General features: G+C 37.5%; 1 protein-coding gene across 11 annotated transcripts in view; it reads right to left on the bottom strand.

Moving 5' to 3' along the window:
• The window catches only part of TAF1 (TATA-box binding protein associated factor 1), a 70,023-nt gene that overhangs the window by 29,544 nt on the left and 18,689 nt on the right, over positions 1-21,790 (bottom strand). For 7 of the 11 annotated variants that reach the window (XM_070291790.1, XM_070291794.1, XM_070291792.1 and 4 more), the window contains exons 19-32: positions 18,345-18,494; positions 18,046-18,165; positions 17,591-17,766; positions 16,648-16,826; positions 15,003-15,216; positions 14,381-14,546; positions 12,855-13,066; positions 9,514-9,622; positions 9,218-9,316; positions 8,747-8,924; positions 5,553-5,620; positions 4,123-4,245; positions 3,237-3,329; positions 3,068-3,152 (exon numbers count right to left, since the gene is read on the bottom strand). In XM_070291790.1, the coding sequence (XP_070147891.1) occupies positions 3,068-3,152; positions 3,237-3,329; positions 4,123-4,245; positions 5,553-5,620; positions 8,747-8,924; positions 9,218-9,316; positions 9,514-9,622; positions 12,855-13,066; positions 14,381-14,546; positions 15,003-15,216; positions 16,648-16,826; positions 17,591-17,766; positions 18,046-18,165; positions 18,345-18,494 (1,972 nt within the window). The remainder of the gene's footprint in view (positions 1-3,067; positions 3,153-3,236; positions 3,330-4,122; positions 4,246-5,552; positions 5,621-8,746; positions 8,925-9,217; positions 9,317-9,513; positions 9,623-12,854; positions 13,067-14,380; positions 14,547-15,002; positions 15,217-16,647; positions 16,827-17,590; positions 17,767-18,045; positions 18,166-18,344; positions 18,495-21,790) is intronic. The other 4 variants (XM_070291791.1, XM_070291795.1, XM_070291799.1 and 1 more) reach the window with 1 other exon arrangement.

Here is a 21,790-nt window from a genome sequence, read left to right as displayed (position 1 = left end):
AGCAGGTGCTCAATAAAGAATTAGCTGCAATAATCATCATCCTTTAAATTTTACTCAAAAACTATCTCCTCTCAAAAGAGTTTCCCGCTTTCCATACCAGTAGAAAACTTGGAAAACTACAAAAGATGAACATGAAGATAATCCTAACCTTACATCTCAGAAATAACCACTATTATCATCACTTTTTTTAAAATGTATGTATCTTTTCATAAAAAGCATAACTGAGATGAAATTAAAGTGATGTGTTTTACTTTTCTCACTTAACATTCTAAGCACTTTTGTCATTAGTTTTTTAGAATAAGCTTTCAATCTTTACACAATAATCTATCATGCAGGTGGCACACTAACTAGTCATTCCCTTTACATTAACCGTTCAAGTTATTTCTCATTAATATAAATGACATTATTGTGAATAGCTTTTTCTGTATCTCTGATTAGGACAGATTATCTTACTACATGCTAAGCACTTATAATCATTATTTCCTGTAATCCTCACTGTAGCCCTCTGAGGAGGGTATTATTATTTCCCCCATTTTACAGATGAGAAAGCAGAGTCTAAGTTGCTTGTCCAAAGTCATACTGCTATGAAGTTGGGGCGGGGGGCAATATTCAAATTCAAGTCTACCTGACTATAAGATCTGTTCACTTAACTATTTTTAAGTCTCAGTGCTGTCAAAGAGCTTTCTAGAAATGTCTCATAATTTTATACTGCATATGTAAGAGTACCTACCTCACTAGCATTTTGAATACTTCCATTAAAAAAGAAACCAATCTCATCTAATAGGCAAAAAAAAAAAGATAGTTTATCTGCTTCTATTTTCATTTCTTTGATTACCAGATACAACTGAATATTTATTCATTTTTATTTTGCATTTAATTTTTATCTTGTGATTTGTCTACTGCCCTCTGCTCATTCCAATTAGCATCTTCTGGGTTTTTCTTCTTATTGCCTTACCTAAGCTCCTCATAAACCTGCCCTCTATCTTAAGGCAGCTATCCCCAGGCCAAGCATCGTCTCTGTAACATTCCTGCTTGCTTATTACTTGTTATATTCATTTTAAGACACCTGTGAGGCTGCTAACTTCTATTGCCAGAATTTGGGCTGATTAGCTTTTGGTATTTTCAGGAAACAATAATGGAAAGATAAATGACCTGTGTTTCCACTTTACAATCAGCAATAAGAAGGGTACAAGGGACAAAGTAGATTCTTTTAACCCAACCTAGATGGAATAAACTAGAAGGCTCATCTCCTACCACTTCTCTTAATGAAATATATAGGTTCTAGCCAAGTTCACTTCCCTGAACTTGCCCTGTTCTTTCATTCCTCCATGATATTCTATCCTCTATACCCATAATACCCATTTTCTCATCTGTCTTTCCGGTTGTCCGCTCCTTCACCTCCTCCTCCTAATTCTCTGTCCCTTCTGATGAACTTAACAGCCACACTACTTGGGCTGCTGAATACTGAGGAGAAAAGTCATATAGACATGCAGATTTTTTAGTTGAGACCTCAGTATGCTAGGCAATGCTCTTAAATTCCCTTAGCTCCCTCTTCTTTTTTGCTTCACAAGCTACATGGGATTGTCATTTTGCTGCTTAATTCTTTCAGTGTTCTTCCATTAGGATAAAGTAAAGGAAATCAGTTCTGAATATTCATTGGAAGGACTGATGCTGAAGCTGAAGCTCCAATACTTTAGCCATCTGATGCCAAGAAGCTGACTCACTGGAAAAGACCCTGATGCTGGGCAAGACTGAAGGCAGGAGGAGAAGGGGACAACAGATGGTGAGATGGTTGGATGGCATCACCGACTCAATGGACATGAGTTTGAGAAGCTCTGCGAGTTGGTGATGGACAGGGAAGCCTGGCGTGCTGCAGTCCATGGGGTCGCAAATAGTCAGACATGACTGAGTGACTGAACCGAAAAACTCTTAAGTATGATATATGGCATACACTAGGTCCTCTTATGATTTGACATCTACTTCTCTACACATAACCAGTCATTCACTACATTTAACTCTACACTTAATTGCAACCCCAATAACTCATTTCTTAAACTCAAGATGTATAATCAGGCTTCTGTGCCTTCACATATTGCTATTCTCTCTGCCTATAATGCTGTCTCCTCCACATCCTTTGCTCAGTAAACTCCACTGATCCTTTAGAACTCAGCTTAAGAAAATTCTATTATAGGAAGCTTCCTCTCATCCCACTCTGATTAAGATATTTTGTTTCTGTTTTACTTTGGCATTCTGTGCATGCATCTAGCATTACAACAAGTTCTGTGATTTTTCTTTTGTTTTCCCAACTAACCTATAACCAATTTGGGGGCAGAGAACATATGATTTTATATTTGTAATATCTATCAGTGCCAGCACATACTAAGTGCTCAATAGATGTTTATTTAACAAATGAGCTGTTCAAAATTGAACTTTATTAACTTGTTTACAAAGCCTTCCTAACCCCTAGGTGAAGGTGCTCCTTCCTCTCCTCTAGAGCACTTTGTACATCCTTCTAATATAGCCCCTGATAAGCTGCATTTTAACTGTTTCTCTTCACTGACTGGACTGTGAATTACATGAGGACAGTGATGTCTTTCCCATCAGTAGATGGGAGTAGCTAGCACAGAATCTGACACATGTCATTCAATCAGTTCATATACTGAGCAGGAATTCCATGCTCTAAGGAAGCACACCATGGTCTATGTTATGTTAACACATTTCCCTAAGTTCCATCAAAGGGCCTGGGGAATAGGTAAGCTTTCACAACTCATGGAAAGTAGTGATGGCCCAAAGTGACATCCACATGATTTTTATTCTCATTTCATTTGTCTGTGCTTTTTAAGTTTAGAAAATAAATGTACATTGCTTTGTCATCATTAAACATTATTAGCAAACTTTACAGAACACACTAAAATATGTCTTTTTTTAAAAATGCAGAGTTAAGTCACTTGATTGACTCTGCTGACTATCAAAGCTCAAGCCTGCTTTATGCACTTAACTTTTAATAATGCTAACTAATGTTGGGTGGATATACTGATGGAAAGAGAAAAAAAGTGGAAATACTCACCATTGTATTTAACACTGTTGGCCAGAATAAGGTTGACATCGTCTAGAAAGCTCTCCCGACTCTGATATTTGTGCTTGGAGATATTCTGTGATTAAAAGAAATCAAGGGACTCAGATACACATATAAAGTTACTTGCTTCCAAAAAGATATTTTAGACCAAATCACTCACTTTACGTATGGTCTCTAAATCCATTGGACTGACAATTACTTTGTAATAATCTGGAACAAACTTCTTATTAACTGGGTGATGAAACGGCCAAGACTAGTTAAAAAAAAGCATGAGAAATTAAATGGAAACCATTCTTTATACCAGAGCTTCTCAACCTTCACTGGGTCATAATGTTAAGACCCTGACAAAAGCTATGAACCCTTTTCCCAGAAAGACACATTATCATACAAAACTTTGCATATAATTTAAGAGGTTCATGGATTCTTTTAAGGATTCATGTGCCCTGACAGGGTAAGGATCCCTGCTCTATATTCACAATTAAAATCTCGCATCCCCTAGTCCCATAGCAAAGGGTTCACAGCATTACTGCATACACAATATATGCCTATAACACAAAAGGAAACTCAGTTCAGAATTCCCTAGGGAAGATCACTATAACAAAATGATACAGAGACCCAACATGGTAGCCCTGTCATAAAGTTGCAAAAGGGAAAAACTGAAACAGAAGACAACAAATGCTGGGTAATTATCAAACTCTCGTTTGTTAAGAAGCACCTCTAAATCCAAAGCCTCCCATATTACCTGGCATCCTTAGTTCTCTCCCAAGCTGCTCAGAAGCATTAAATACTAAATGTCAACAACAGGAATAAAGAACCTCTCCATATCACAGATTCCTGGCATCTGATTTCAATGATAATGCACTCATACAGCAAAAAGGTTTCTTTTTAAAATTATATACCAGTTTGAAAAAAAGAAAAAAATTACATACCAGTTTGAATTGACAAACACCACACTCCAGACTCCCCAGTGATACACACACATACAGACACTCTTTTGTCCTTTCCTTTGTACTATCTTCACAATATTCAACATACAGACCACTTACATCTGGAACTGCCATCATTTTCTGGGTGACAATGTTGTCCAGAATAAAAGAAAATGCCACTTGGTCATCATCATCCAGCAAGGGGTTGATTGCTTTCTCTAAACGAGCCAATTTATCTTCTTTCTGACATGAAACAAAGCAAAGGAAACATAAAGGCTTCCCTGAGGTATAATCATCATAGAGTATTAAGGCCAATTAATATTTCTCTTGTCCCAAAAAGTCTAATTTTGAATTGTAAACTCATCTGTTCCAGACAAAAATTCAGCTAAGAAATAATACTCCAGTAAAAGGATCAAAAGAGATGTGTCAACCATTCTTACAGGTATTCTATCTTCTATTCTTGTAGATCATCAAAAATATACACCCTTGGGTAACAACAGCTTAGTTCCCACAACAGAAACATCTTCACCAAATTAAGTTTTAATATCACACTCTTTTTGCTGTAAAATTATTACTGAAAACACTGAACACATTATTGTTGATTAGTAACTTTTCTACAAGGGAATCTAACCCAATAAATTTTATTATTTATACAAGGGAATCTAACCCAATAAATTCATTCTAGACTGACTATACTACAAAAAAGTCTGTGTATCAATTGCTCCATGTCTTAACCCACTAAAACTCAAATCTTCTTAAAAATTATCATGGGCTTCTCCTGTTGTAGAGCACGGGCTCTAGAGCTTGGGCTCAGCAGCTGTGGTACACAGGCTTAGTTGCCCTGTGGCATGTGGAATCTTCCCCCACTAGGAATCAAACCTGTGTCCCCTGCATTGACAGTTGGATTCTTAACCACTGGACCACCAGGGAAGACCATGTCTTTTGTTTAAGTTTTTTTTCTTTTTTAGCCTTTCTAAGTGGGTATGAAGTATTAACTGGTTTAACTGGTTTGAATTTTTATTTCCACAGTGATCAACCAAACTTATAATCTTTTCATGTTTATTGGCCATTTGGCAATCTTCTTTTACGAAATTTCTACTTCAATATTAACATAATCACATTTATATTTTTTAGGCCTGCACAGCTGCCATACTTTGTTGTTGTTAAGAAGATAAAATACAGATCATCTTCTAAAAATTAAAATTTATCCCTGCCAAAACAGTCTCTTAGCTTCAGCTGGCTTTCCAGGAAGTCAATTTCCTTAGCCCTTTCTAAAGTGTTATGTGGATTTTAGATTTTAATCCTAGCTCTACTATTTAACAGCCACGATGCCCAAGACAAGTTAGTTTCTCCTATGGACCTCAGTTTTTCCATCAACAAAAGGGAGGGAACTAGACTATATGATTTCTAAGGTTCCCTCCAAACTCTAATGTATGAAAGACCTGCTTCTCCCTCATTTCTCTAATCTTCTGTTACATTTCCTACTTCCTCAATTCTGGTACCTGTCAGCTTCAAATTCTACTGCCTTTCTCTCATTTTAAATGTCTTACCTCTTTAAGTTTTTCATCACAGAGATCCAGCATTGATTGAGAGATCTGGGTCAGTGAGTGCTTTGGCCCTAGATTACAGAGAAACAAACAGGAAGAGATGAGACCACGGACATGGGAAGCAAGAGTACCAACACCTCTCCAGACTTGCACCAACCTAGCTGCTGAGTCAGAGAGATGTATCAGTCTTACCTCCATTTTTCAGTGCCTAACACATACCAGATGCATAATATGGATGAATAAACTAATTTTAATTCTCTCCCTTAGTTGTGTATATCCACACACAGCAGTACAACCTTTGATACTGCTGGCTTTAATACCTTGAAAATAATACTATGGCTAGGGAAATGACAATTTATTTAAGGATGACTAAGGAGATCATCTTTAGCATTCAAAATTTGTGACTGCAATTTTCGTTTGCAGAACTCATGGTCTGTGATGTCCGCCCAGCATATGGCTAATCCAAAGCCTTTGGCAAAAAACAATCTCCATCCTAGCTCAGACTACTACTTTAGTTTCCCTGAAGTCCCTAACAAGAGTTTCACAAAATCCTCCAACTATCACCTACATTCCCTGCTTATGGCTACCCTAGTTTAAGCTCATCATAGGGATAGTTAAAACATTTTCTTCTAAATAGTAATTCTGACTATTTCCTTGCAGTATCCTTTATTTATCTTCCTGTTAATTCTTTCAAAGTAAGTGCTCCCCAGAGCCTAAACCTCAGCTCTATTCTCAACTACTTATTAATTAATTAGCTGGCATTTATTTGTTCACTCAGCAATTTTTTTACAATGTAACTTGCTTTATTTTTTTAATTTAAATTTATTTTAATTGGAGGCTAATTACTTTATAATATTGTATTGGTTTTGCCATGTAACTGTGATATGTTCAATGATGAGATTAAAGGGAAAATAAGACACAAGTCCTACCTTAGAGAATTCTTGGTTTAGTCAAAGAAAATGACATGAAAATAAATTGCTATATGACAAGGTATAAGTGCTTGAAGTATCTATGAGTGAAATGATATGATATCTGGAAATATAAATAATGAACAAGACTGGCCATATGCTGGTAAGTGCTGAACTGGGTGAATAGGTGTACTGAAGTTTATTTACTTTCTCTCTACTTCTGTATATGCCTAACAATTTCCATAATAAAAGTTTTTAAAAAGTGAGTATAAGTGCAAATAGAGGAATATACTGATTACTATGAACTGTGGAGGGTTTGCAATAGTTTCAAAACAATTAAATCTGAGTACCAGGAAGGAACAGGAAAGGCTTGTTGTGACTGACACTTGAGCAGTGTCACTAATGAAGAGAAGTCCACCAGGTAGATAGTATTGTAGAAAAACATTCCAGAGGGAGGAAAAAGTATGCAAAAACATTTAAGTAAGCAAATTCATGGAAACATGAAGTAACACATTTCACAACAGGAATCACAAGTAGTTCTGTACAACTGGAATACAGGTATGTGTGAGGAAGAAAAACCGGAAACGGAACTTGGAAAGGCTGGATGGGACATATTACAATGGTCTCATAGGAGATACAAAGGTACTGAAGATTTTAAGCTAGAGAGTAATTTTTCAAACTTGTATATCAGAAAAAAATACAGTCAACAGTATGAAGAATTAAGGCAAGCAGCAGAGAGAAAGTCTGGAAGCAACTGCAAGAGGTCAAAGAAGAGATGACAAGGGCTTCAACTAAGATAGTAGCAATGGAGACCAAAAGGAAGGGAATTTGTTCTAGCAAAATTTAGAAGGTACAATTTATGGAACTTAGTGATCTATGAGTGCAGGAGAAGGAGAGTGAATCAACGATGAGTAATATTTCTAGGTCGTATAACTGGAAGGATAGTAATACCACTGATGGTGGTACTATTACTATTACCATCATTTGGGTATAAGGAAGAAAGAAGATTGAGCTAGAGGGGGATGTAAGGAGAAAATCATTTCCAAATTTTTACTAACATTGCCCCTAAATGACCCACAGGTACCTCAAGCTCTGCATTTTCAATGTCAGCTCTTACCTTGCCATTCCCCTTCCAAGAGGATTTTTTTTTTATGCATTTATGCTTGCCAACTTGAATGATAGTTGGAGCTAACAAATTTATTCTTTCTTTGTATGTGTCAGGTACTCTGCTAGGCCCTTGGAATAGAAAGATGAATAGTCTCTCTAGGAGGTCACAAAGTGGTAGGAAAATCAAATATATAATCAATTATATGTAATACAAAAGAGCTATAAAAGTTGACTTAATTGTGCTAAGGGGCACAGATGATTGAAAAATGGGTACTGTGGGCAATGTGATACATCTTCATGAAGCGAGGATATGAGCTGGTCTGGAAATATGAATGGAAAGAGAATAAAGGGCATTCCTTACAAGGGGCAAAGACTGTGCAAAGGAATGAAGACATGGGATAGGATATTTAGTGAAATACAATGCTGAGTGTGGCAGGAATCATATCTATAGTAGGTATGGGAGCCAGTCACTGGAAATGAGACTAGATAAATGGGTCAGGCCTGCTTGTGAAAGGTATTAAAATCTAGGTACAACTATTGTCCCATGTGTACAGGTGAGAAAACAGAACCGGTTATAAGATGCTAAATAAGTCATCTAAGGTAATTCAATTAAGTGCCATGGTTAATCTGTATCCTTAATCTCTATATTTATAGACGAATCTGTGCTCAAGGATACAACTGGAAATCAGAAAATTTTATCCTTTACCTGCAGAAGCTGTATGTACTATATCTTAAACCCTTTAATACTCAGAAAACAGATTTCTTCCTCCTTGTCTTTTCAGTTTTTGAGCAAAGGGGACATATAACAGCCTCTATAACATATTTGTAGATCAAATCAAAGACAAATACAGTCACAAGCACATACTCTGTGCGAACGCCACAGAGCGAACGCCTCTTCTGTTTACCTAGGCTTACTTCATCCTCCCATACACCCCATGCAATTGTTTCATTTCAACAGATACTTAAAATTCTCCAGAGGATACATTAAAAAGTGGGAATAAAAAGCAGCAATATCTATTAAATGATTAAAAACATACGTTACCTGATTTTCATAACCCTCAAATTCACTAATACATTGTAGGTCCTTTCCATCTGTCCAATCTAGTCTGAATTTAGGACTAGTAAGGAATTAGGTAAGGATCTGAAAGGTGACCTTTGCAGTCAAAGACAGGTGATTCTTACCATTGTAGGTTGCACTATTTTTCACAATTAGCTCCAAATGCTCCCTGAACTCTTCCCGAGATGGGTAGAGGCGTTTACGCACATTTTCACGGAGTGTTTGTAAGTCCATTGGCCGGGTGATGATCTTGTAGTAGTCCTTTACGACCTTTGCATTGACTGGAGTGTGGAAAGGGTATGTCTGTGCAAACAAGAGCGAGCACCATCCATGAGCAAAGAACATTTGCCATAACCAATTCCTCAAGACTCTCTCACATCTTACCTGTCTCTACCTGGCCATCAACTCTCAAAGGAATCTCTCTAGATGGAGCAGGTCTGACTGTTTCCTCTACTAACTGTTAAAAAATAAATAAAAACTATATCCCAAAGAATAAGGAGTTTGAGATTCTTAGGACTATACTGCCCTCTATCTGAAATCAGACAGAACAAAGGGCCTTGCCATCCATACTGTAGACCTGAATGCAGTGAACTCACATTCGGAAGATCTCTCATGTCATTGATGATAGACTCCAAAATGGATGACAATGTCACCATGGGGTCTGTCCGGCGCCGGTGAATGGACTTATGAGGTCTCTAAGGAGAAACAAAATATCAGAATGCTTCTTTAAATTAAAAAAAAAAAATTTGGAAACCTTGTAATGAGCAGTACACGTAATTCTCAGGGCAACGCCACAGGGAGAATCTAAGGCTGTATCAGGGCCACGGCTTAGAGGACTGGGGGAATTAATGAGAATCCCATCTGGTCAGAAAGCAGCAATGCAGATACTCACATTCAAATAGTCACAGTGAACAGTAGTTCCAACTCGCCGTTTCTTCTTGGGAGGAAGTTGCTGCTTAGGGAACTTGAGAACCAAAGATTTTCTGCGAACCTCATCTGCACTGTAATAATCATAACATTTTCATAGCATGCAGTCCCTATTTCTAGCCCCCAGAAAAAAATCAACCACAAAGAAAAAGCCCAAAGTACCTGAGCATGAGCCTGGGGAGTAAAAAGCCAAACTAAATGCCAGACATCCACATCCTAAGGCTCAGATCAAGCAAGACCTCATAGTATCTCCAAATTAATAAAGAACTAGGCAAGCCACAAGTTCACCTCAGTTTCCTACTTGGAAGATAAAGGAACTAGGCTAAAGGAATTTCAAGAATCTTTCTATCTTGAACATTCTATCTCAGGATAAAAGGACTAGGAAATTTAACTTATTCAGAATAGAAACAAGGAAGAAATTAAAGCTTGTTTGAAAAGAAAAACTAGGGACTTCCTTAATGGTCCAGTGGTTAGGACTCCATGCTTTCACTGCAGGAGGCATGGGTTCAATCTTTGGTTGGGGAACTAGGATTCCGGATACCACATGGAGTGGCCAAAGAGAAAAAACTAGTTTGAGTTTCCCACAATCGTTAAAAGCCCAACTACCTACTTCCCATTAATCATAAGATATCAAGATATTATTATTTTCTTTTTTAATGTGCTGCAAAATGTGACTACTATAGATGTTGATAAATTAACAAGGATAGGAAAAAAACTCTCAAATCTAAACAGAATAAATGAATATAACTACATATTAAATTAAAAATTACATACTCAAAAAAATATATATTTTGAATGTAATACCCTGATTGTAGAACGTCAGTGGCATATAATCCAAGGACAACAAATTACAGAAAATATCTTGAATCTACTTTACATGTCTGTTGTTGGTGGTAGTATGTGTGCTCAGTTGCTCAGTTGTGTCTGACTCTTTGCGACCCCATGAACCGTAGCCCGCCAGGCTCCTCTGTGCATGGGATTTTCTAAGCAAGAATACTGAAGTAGGTTGCCATTTCCTTCTCCAAATTCTCAAACTATCTTGCACATATCACAGCATGGGCAAATGTATAAATACACTGATGCTGGGAACCAAAGAGGATATAAATATCAGCAGAAAAAGAATAAAACTTAATGATGTACAAATAGAGGTGATACAATGCTTAATTAAATCAAGAACCTAAAAAGTGTGAGCTAAAAATAAAATGCAAACTATAGCTAAAAAACACAAAAAGACAAAGAATCTATAGATATAATTTGTATTGGAAGTATTGAATGAGGTTGTGACTTACAATATTTGTGTATTTCCTAGTTCTACCTACTAAGAACCTAGAAGCAGCAACATCTCAGTGGCAATGAGCACACCTAACACCTAGATATTGGTTCCAAAATACTATTCCCCAATAAAAGGAACCAGGACTCCCTGAGAAAGGGCTGATTCTGGGTCTGGGACAGAGAAATTTCAAGGAAAGCCTGACATCTAGTGCCAGAAAGCAAAGAAGTTTGCAAAATTTATAGGTTCATTTCAAAAGGACACAGGTTCTGGCTTGAAGGGATCAAATCTGGGACAATCTGGGCATTCAAATTAATAATGATGTTAACAGATAATATATTATAGTTTACAAAAGGAAGAATTTCAGAATCCATAGTAATATTCAAAAAAAGAGGGAGAAGTCCTGCTTTACAGAATGTTAGTTAGTATAAAGAATGATAGAATTAGAAAAACAATTAAGTAACCCCCCATGTAATAACTGAGTTAGGTAATGATCATCAATGGATGTTAAAACTATTGAGAGAAATATTGTAAGAGAACAAGATATTCACCCACAAATTAATTACAGTGGGAAAAAACTATCTTTATTACAGAGGAATCTGAGTATTACCACTTTAATAAGATGATCAAAATACTGAGGAAACCTGACATTATATGCTTTCTCATGTGGTGCAGTAAATGCATAATATTACTTCTGCTGCAATCTTGCCAAAGATAAATATAATCAATACAAAAACAGACATATGTAGAATGTGGAATATTTTATGAGACCATTGACCTGGACTCTTCAAAAAATTCAATGTCATGAAAAACAAGGTGGGGAAAACAGTTCTACATTAAGAGAGATTCTAAATACTTAATGTTTGAACTGGAATTGGATCCTGAATGGAAGTAGGGTGTAGGCAATAAAGAATATTGAGACAACTAGGGAAATTTGAATAAGGACTGAATATTAGATACTACTAAATTAATGTTAAATTTCTTAGGTGTAGTAATAGTATCATGTTTGTACATGCTAGGTCACTTCAGTCATGTCCGACTCTTCGTGACCCCATGGACTACAGCCTGCCAGGCTCTACTATCTATGGGATTTTCCAGGCAAGAATATTGGAATGGGTTGTCATTTCCTTCTCCAAGTATCATGTTTGTTATGTCCTTATTCTTTGGATATGTGTGCTAAAGAATTTGAGAGAAATGTCACGATAACTTTCAAATGTTTCAGCAAAAAAGAAAATGTTTTAGACATATAAAGATGAAACAAATGTGAAAAATGTTAACGTTTGGTGAATTTAGAGAAAAAACATATTATTCCTTCAGCTTTTCTGTAGGTTTGCAATTTTCAAACTAAAAAGTTGGATTTTTTTTTAATTTAAAAACTTTTCTCATTGTACAGCAGAAACCAATACAACATTGTAAAAAATGAATTAAAAAAAATAAAAACTTTTCTACTTGATTATCAAATTCTCTGAGGACAACGGCTAGGTAAGTATAAGCATAGTCTGTCTCCTCAATCTTTTTGGCTGGTCCATTATCAGAACATCTGAGATCCAGGACCTTACAAATATTACAAGCGCCTGGAATTAGAACAGGAAGAACATCTAGTATATACCAGGTACTGTACTACTTGCTTTATATAGTCTCCTTCATTTTATCTTTTTTAAAAATATATAAATTTATTTATTTACTTTTAATTTATTTTTTTAATATAAATTTATTTATTTTAATTGGAGGTTAAGTACTTTACAATATTGTATTGGTTTTGCCATACATCAACAGTTTCCCTTGAAAGGGTGATTTTATTTTGTAAATAAGGAAACTAAGACTCAGAAAAGTTGAGTAGCATGCCCAAGGGCAAGTAGGTGGTGGAGCCTAATGAGTGCTTTACAAGACTGTAATTTCCATTACTGGCAATAATTACCGAGGAAAGTCCATTAAAGTTCCTATGTCTTCAGTTCCACTTCAGAGAACACATCACATCCACCCCTGGCCCCCACCAGTATCGCCAACCTCCAACAGATCTCTCCCACCGCTCTTACCTCTCAATTAGCTGTTTCCCTAGGACAATCTTGGTCCCTTCAACCTTGATAAGTTCCTCATTATCATTATGAATGACTGTCTTTTCCAACTCCTCCTCCTGCTCCTCTGTCATGGCAACAGGGTTGGAAGGGGGAGCATTTGTTTGATAATAAAGAGGGCAGAATTTGTTTGTTCTCATGTGCCCAATGGCACCACAAGCCCCACATTTCAGCTGTAAAAGGAAAAGTATCAACATGTCAGAGATAAGCAGGCTTCTTCATGTTAGCTGTAACAAATACACAGAAGGCAGAAGAGAAACAAAGGCAGGCCCAGAACTTTTATTCTCATAGACTCGTTACACACCTTTCAACCAGAAGCCACTGAACAAAAGTACATGTATGGAAATGACACATTAAAAACAAAATGAAATCCAGAGACTGAACATTACTTTAAAAATTAAGTGAGGAAGAAAAGGCAGAGGATTTCTAACCCAACTTAAAACTATGAAAACATTAAAAATGCAGAAGAAAAACTACTGGAAGCCCAAGGTTGCATTCAGCAGCACAGGTAGCCAGAATGAGTATATTCCCTGTCTCAAGGAAAAGGCTTAATAATACTAAGTCTCTTGAAATTCCCTAGCAGTCAGTGGTTAGGACTCTGTGTTCTCACTGCAGAGGACCTGGGTTCAATCCCTGGTCAGGGAACTAAGATCACACAGGCAGTGAGTGCAGTGCAGTAAAAAAAACAAAAACAACAACAACAAAAAACCACTCCACACACAAAAAAGCCAAAACAACAACAAAATAAGTCTCCATCTTAGTTGTGCAATTGCCCTCACTGTCATCTGTGAAATGGGATCAATACTGTATCATATAATATCACATACAAGAAACATTAGAATACTTAATGAGCTCAGTACATGTTAACAGCTCACATTTGTTGAGAATTTTACCAGGTATAAAGTGCTTCCCATGTATTACATTCCTTAATACAATACCACTGTGATATAGGTATCATCTTAAAGAAGAAAAAACAGGTTGGAGAGGTTATGGTCACAGTTACTAAATGGCAGAACAAGAACCTGAACCCAGATCTTCTGTTTCCAAGTCCACGGCTCTTTCTACTGTACCACAGTTGCCTCATTTTGTGCTGCACATTATACTGTACAGTGATACCTACACTATGCAAAGCAACCTGTATTGTATGTTTTCTCAGTCAATGCTTTTAATACATGCAATTTAAAAACAAGATGTGTCTACATACGTACATAAATATACATGTCAAAAACATCCACCACACCTGTCTCCACTCACAGAAAATATTTTCAATGGATGAAGCATAAAATGATACCCAATGACACCAGATTAAACCTGGTATTGTCAGTTCCAGTTGTACTAGCGTTTGTAACACCCCGGCCACATCAGTTCAAACTAGCTTTCCATAGTACTGCCTTCATTCCCAGTAAGGGAGGATGCTAAAAGCTAAGGGAAAAGGTATGCTTTCTTTCTCTGCTTTGTTAGTTATGATCATATTACACTATACCTACTTTTAGGTCAGGACGCTCCTTCATTTTTTTGGGCTTCTTCTCAGGAGGACCCTTTAGCTTCTCCTTTTCTTGGTTTCGCTTAAGTCGCCTCAGTTGCTCTTGAATCCTCCGCCGTTCTTTTCGCATCTCTTCTCGATGTTGTTCATCAAAAAGGGCAAATTTTCGACTATATAAAGGGGAAAAAAATTCACGGATCCATAAGCAAACTTAAGAAGACTGTCCTGATAACAAACATCTCAGAACTAAAGTAATATTGAAACAAAAGGGGCTACATGGTACTCCTACTTACCCTGCTCATCAGTCTTCCATGTGCAGAGGGGTACCTCTCAGAATGAGGAGCCCTGAGGAGTCCCTAAGATTTTTGCCAACCAACCAACAAAAACACAAAGGACCCAAAGAGAACTTAAAACATGCCTTTATTTTACAGCAAACTGGGGATTCTCCCTGTGATCTGGCTCTGTTCAAACCCAAAGTTCTAAAGGCAAGATGGTTCTCAATTAACACAGATTTCCAGGGACAACTGTGCAGAATCTTGTTACTAAAATTCAAGTATCCGTCCTCACCCCCTTCCCCATCATTATCATTCTCTTTATCACACTGGCAAGTGGGGAGTCAAACTCACATAAATTCCTCGTCTTTTGTGGTCCGTATGCGCACATAGGCATCAATGACAGCTGGCTTTCGGACCGTCTCACAGCGAACATATTCTTTCCCCTCCTCATCTCGAAATGTGCGATAAATCTTGAGACAACGGCCAGTGGCAGAAGAATTAAGGCTTGTCACAGAAGCGGTGTCATCGTCTCTGTGATTGTTTCCTGATGCTGCTGAGCCTGCTGCTGCAAGGAGAAAAAGACACAGTCCCCCTACCACCTAAATGGCTATTTTCTTGGGGTTGAGTAGAGACACCAAAACTCAACATGCCACAGAACTATTGTTCTATAGAAAGCATCAAAGTCACCACCAGCCCCAAGGATACACTAGTTGTCCTTTCCTGACTTCATTTTATCACTGTCAATGTTCCCATTTTTATAAGTACAGAAAGTTCCGAGAGGATCTCAAAGAAACACGTTTGTCATATGGAGGACAGCAGAGCAGTAGCTGTATTCTGATTTCTTTGAACCAATGCACAAAAGGAAAGTCCAAGCAGGAAGTACTTGATGATCACACCATAGAAAAGCACCCAAGCACTGGGGATGGCGGGGGTGGGGGCTAGGGCGCGGCAGGCAGAAATGACATCACAGAAAAACTCCAGTGTTAAGGCCTAGAGTATGCTTCTCAAACTTTAATATGAATGAACAGGAATCATCTGAGGATCGTGTTAAAATACAGATTCTAATTCAGTAGGTTTGGAGTGAAACCTGAGACTGCATTTCTAACAAGCTTCTACATGATGTAGACATTGCTGGTCCAAGACCACATTCGAGGAAAGGCTTTATCACATCTTTACAAAGTACTCAGAACAACCGAATCACACAAAGCTTTTACAAAGGGAAAACAAAGGAAAGACTACTGTGAGTGTAGTCATTTAAAGTGTTCATCTTCAGCCTTTATCCTCTCTCAGTATCTACATCCAAGTTCTCAATTGCCTGTTTGACATCTATACTGGGGAGTGTCATAAGGACCTTGAAATCCACATATTATACCTTTCCTTCTTAAACCTGCTTTTTTTTTCCTGAAATGTACTACCCTAATCAATGGTACCACCATCTTTACAGCAAGCCAGAGTGAAACCTTAACATCACTTTGACCTCTCCTTTTTTCATTCCCAATGACCACATCTCAAACCAGTTCAGGTCTTCATCATCCCCACCCTCAATTTATGCAATTTAGGGTTGGTGAGTTTAAACTCTTTTTAGAATCCAAGACTCCTCTGAGAATCTTCCAAAAGCCATGGCTCTTTCTCCTCAGAAAAAGTACACCTCTACAGACTTCCCCCAAATTCATCCACGGATTTTGTATTAAAAACTCTTACCCTCTAGGATGAATGCCCAGAAAGCTCAAGTGATGTAGAGCACTGACAGTCCTGGTTTGGCCAGGCCTGATACAAACAAAGGCAGTAGCAGACTGGCAGCATCTCTTCAATTTGTGCCCCACAGACATACCTAGAGTCCAGTTTGCAGAAGCTCTCTAATTCATCTATGGGCTTTTCTATACTCATCTCACACTTCTCCTGCCTCCATCTTTACCTTAGTTATTAGTGAGCAGTTATTTACAATTTTTCGATCTTTCTTTTTTTGTCTGTCTATCTGTAAAGTCACTACCCTCACCCAGTATCATCCTCTGTAGTTCCTTCCGTTCCTGCTCCTCCCGTTCACGTGACAGCTGAGAGCTGGTTTTCTTATTCTGCAACATGTTCTCTATGTTTTTTCCCATTTCCTCAAAGTCACTGTCTTCAGCTGAGCTGCTGTCTGTGTCAGTTGATAAGATTTCAGTTGATGATAAAACCCTAAAAAGGCAAAATATAAATTAAAAAGGAGGGGAAACCTAAGTTTTAAAAAAAGCTGAAGAAACAATTTTAGTTTAGGCAAGAGTAGGAAATTGAGAAATCAACCTTAAAAGAGAAATATTCAAAAATCCACTAAGACATGGAACCCTGAACAGAAAAGCTCTACAAGTTTTCCTAGAAATTAAGTCAACGAGGCAAGTTCAAAATATGAAATAGTATAGCAACTCTTTCAGAATTCTTGGAAAAAGCCTGAGAAACAACAAATCAGCATAGTAGTCATTTTCAATAGGGCATTATCATCCTCTAAACACTAAGCCTCCAAAAAACCCCCACGATCCCCTATCACCACTGTAATGGCTGCCAGGCTCAAGTAGGCCACAAGATTTGCCATGGAACCTAGCACTTCTTGCCACTGAAAACCTCTGGCAGGCCTGGATGGGAGTAGAGTTTGGGGAAGAATGGATACATGTATATGTATGGCTGAGTCCTTTTGCTGTTCACCTGAAACTATCACAACATTGTTAATTAGCTATATCCCAATACAAAATTTTAAAAAGCACAACAAACAAAAAAAAACAAAAACTTTGCCTATTGTTTTGAAGGGAGTGGGTACCAGAGCACTATCATGAATAGATACCACCTGAAATCTCAGATACCTGACCACCTAGTCACATTTTTAGGTGACCTTCTCTCCCCTATAAAATAATGTCTGAGACCCCCTCCCCTTTCCAGCTTAGATCTTCTGCAGTACTAAAACAACACACTTGTTCTGCAGGTCAAAGATGCGCTGACATTCCTCTTTGTAACGCTCTTGATGCTCAGCCACAGAAAACCTTGATCCACGGGCAAATTTACTCATGGGTCCCTCTCCAGAGCGGGCTTGTTCTGTTGACATTGTGCGTACTACATCGATCACTTCCCAGCGGGACAACTTCTTAATCTACGAGAGACACACACACAAATCATTTGGAGATTTCAAAGGAAAAAACCAGTGCACATGGTTAGAAAGCCTCTAGATCAAAAAAAAAAAAAAAAATCACCCAAAGCAGGTTAGACAGAAAGCTTTGAGAAAGCGAACTCTTGAAGAAGTCTCTAAGATTCAGTCTACCACAACATAAACGACAAAATTCTCCAGATAGTTCTTAATATCTGCCTCCCAGCTTTCCCCTCTCTACAAAGAGCCCCAGGGAGCCTCTAAGTTTTTCTCTTCCATGCCCACCTCTTCCTCAGGCACACCAAATTTACGTAGAAGTTGCTTGGCATTTTTCAGTGAAAGGCGACGGAGGTCTGCGTCTGTTCCTGTCACTGTCTTCTTCACTGGCTGAGGCTCCTTATCATCCTACCTCAGAAACAAAACAAGAAAGAATCCTAGCAAGCTGAACTCTTTATAGTAGGCATCTAAGATATACTGTTAACATTTCCATGGCTTCCCAGATCCCCATCCATTCATCTCCATTCCTTAACCTCTATTTCTTCCTCCCCTGATTTTTCACCTTCCAGATATTCAGACAGTCTCACCTTCTGCTGTGTTGGTTTGTTTGGAATCTTCACATAGGAGAATCCTTCACCACATCCTGTGGGATCTGCCACCCCAGTCACCTCCAGGAGACACTTGCCCTTCATGGCAGCAATGAAAGCCCGTGTGGTGTTCCAAGGAGCAGTGCGAACCTGAAGTATAAAAAAGATTCAGGGGGTGGTGAAAAACATTTGCTCTATATCTAGCCACACTTAGACGGTGGGGATAATAACAATAATGTACAATCTGATGCTTTCTTAAACTGTTCACAGAGATCAATAGCTACATAAAGCTGCCCAGGACACAGTCTGTTCTTTTCTATGGTACTTAAATCATGATAATAAGTAAGAGGCCAAAGTCTCAGTCAGTATAAGCAGGAATATGTGGAAAAGTGGTACCCCCTTCTTCAGCTCCATATCACTTGGGTTTGACTGAGAGTTCTCAAAGACAGTGTTGTCCCCACCCTCATGATTTTCAAAGAGTTAAGTTAGACTGATGACCACATTTGATTGTCTAATCGCTCAAACACCTTCTTTAGAATAACCCATATACATACTCTCCCAATTAGACGATAAACATGCTCTACAAAGTACTGGCCCCAGTCTCAGTAGCAATAAACCAAAGCGTATTCCACCTCTGCCACAGGTTTGGTCAAAAAGACCTGTCCTCTCCTAGAACCCTAAATGGTATTTATTGACCACATAAAATAAGCAGGCAATTAAGACAAGGGGAATGTGCTTGTCTAAACAGACTAGAAAAGGTATATGTAACTAGCTTAGCTATAAAGTGGCCAATTCTCTATTCGAGATTCAATCTTGAAGGCCGTCAAAAGAATCTTTCATTTTGGAAATTCTGACATCCACTCATTGTTCACTCCAACCTCAAAAGTACAATACATACAACAATGTTCTTTACTCACTCTGCCTGACCTCACTGACAAGCATTCACTCATTTAGCAAATATTTATTGAATATCTACACGTTAAGCACTACTTTCTCAAGGGCCTAATGTCAGTGAGGGAGAGACAAATAAACCAACCAAATTCAATACTGCATGATCAGTGCCATGAGAGGAAAGTAAAAAGTGCCATATGTATACAAAGAAGGAAAGGATGGTAATCCAATCTGAATGAAGGGTGGGAGTGAAGGCAAGAGTCAGGGAAAGCTTCCAAAAGAATATAACTTGCAGATGAAGGTCAGATGATAGAGGAGGGGAGAGGAAATATTCTAGGCAGAGGGAATAACATTTGCAAAATCCTAGAAAGCAGCAGAAATAAATTTAGAGAACTGAATGAACTTTAGTATGTTTGGAGCTTAAGAGTATAAGATGGTCAGTGACAGATGAGAGGAGATGAGAGCTATATTACAAGACCAAAATCACACAGAGCCTTGTGAATCATGTTACGGATTACTTCCTAAAACAAATGAGGACCCAAAGGAAGTCCTAGAGCAAGAGTGATATGATCAAACTTTTGTTTTAAAAGACCAATTAATTTTTTGACAAACGGTACTAGAATAACTGGACATTCATATGCAAAAAGATGAACCTTAATCTAAACACCCTGCATCCTAAACAAAAATTAACTCAAAATGGATCTAAACCTAAAATCTAAAACAATAAAACCTTTAGAAGAAAATAAGAATAAATCTTTGCAACTTTGAATTAGATAAAATTTTTGACCTGACACAAAATTCGTAAGCAACAAAGGAGAAGATTTACAAGTTAGACTTCTGCTCTTCATAAGACACTGCTAAGATAATTAAAAGACAAGCCTTAGATTGGGAGAAAATCTTTGTAAATCATATACCTGATAAAGGACTAGGACCCAGAATACATAAAGAACTCTCAAAATTCAAGAAGAAAACAAGTAACTAATTAAAAATAAGAATGGGTTACCCATTTAAAAATGGGTTACCATTTTAAAAAATTTAAAAAAATTAAAAAAAAATAAGAATGGGCAAGAGATAAATAGATCCTCAACCAAAGAAGATTACTGGATGATAAGCACATAGAAAGATGCTCAACATCTTTAGCTATTTGGGGAATGCAAATTAAAACTGCAATAACACACCCACTATAGTTGGGCAATAATATAATAAATGGAAAATAACAAGTGTCGACAAGGATGTGGAAAAACTGGAATGCTCATACACTGCTAGTAGGAATGTAAATGGTATAGCCACTGTGGAAAAGTCTGGCAGTTCCTCCCAGGTAAAACAGAGCTACCATACAATCCAGCAATTCCACTTCTAAATATTTACCCAAGGAAAAAAAAAAAAGAAACATATGTCCTTATAAAGATTTATACATGGATACTCATAGCAGTTTTATTCACAATAGCCAAAATCTGGGAACAACCAAAATGTCCTTTGACAGGTGATTAAACAAACGGTGGTACATCCATACTATGGAATATTATACAGCAATAAGAGTAACAAACTATTAATACACACAACCACCTGGATGAATCTCAGCACAATTAGAGTGAAGAACACAGACAAGAAAGAATGTATACTTTTAACAAATGGTACTGGGAAAACAGAATACTCACATACAAAATAATAAAGATGGACCTTTACTTTACACCATATACAAAAATTAATTCAAAATGAGTCAAAGACTGAAACGTAAGAACTAAAAATGTAAAACTCTTAGAAGAAAAAAAACAGAGAAAAAGCTTCCTGACACTGGATTTGGCAGTGATTTCTGAGATGTGGAACCAAGAGCATAGGGACAAAAGTAAAATTAGGTAAAGAGGACTAGCCTACATCAAAATGTAAAATTTCTCTGCATCAAAGGACACAAAAAAGTGAAAGGCAACCTACACAATGAGAGAAAATATTTGTATAACATACACCTGAAAAGATGTTAACATCTAGAATATGTAACTCCTACAACTAACTCAATTACAAAAAAACAAACAACCCAATTCAAAAATTAGCCAAGGACTTGAATACACGTTTCTCAAAATAAGACATACAAACAGCCAACAAGCACATGAAAAGATTCTATCCGGGAAATGCAAATTGAAACACCACCGAGATACCACTTCACACCCATTAAGATGACTACTTTTCAAAAAAAAAAACCCAATAAATAACAAATGCTGGTTAAAGTGTGAGGAAACTGGAACCCTTATACATCACTGATAACATGTAAAACAATGCAGATGCTTTGGAAAACATTATGGAGGCTCCTCGAAACACTGAAAATAGAACCACCATATGATCCAGTAATTCCATTTCTGGGTAGATATGCAAAAGAATTGAAAGCAGGGTCTTGAAGAGATATTTGCATGCCCTTGTTCACAGCAGCACTATTCACAACAGCCAAGATGTAGAAATAATACAAATGTCCATCAATGGACAAATGGATAACCAAAACAATATTCCATGGTTTGTGTGTGTGTACATATATACCACAGAATATTACTCAGTGTAAAAGAGGA

This window comes from Ovis canadensis, chromosome X, assembly GCF_042477335.2.
Source record: "Ovis canadensis isolate MfBH-ARS-UI-01 breed Bighorn chromosome X, ARS-UI_OviCan_v2, whole genome shotgun sequence".
In the NCBI taxonomy this organism is placed as follows: domain Eukaryota; kingdom Metazoa; phylum Chordata; class Mammalia; order Artiodactyla; family Bovidae; genus Ovis; species Ovis canadensis.
The sequence above is the reverse complement of the archived record's forward strand: the minus strand, read 5'-3'. Positions and strand labels throughout refer to the sequence as shown.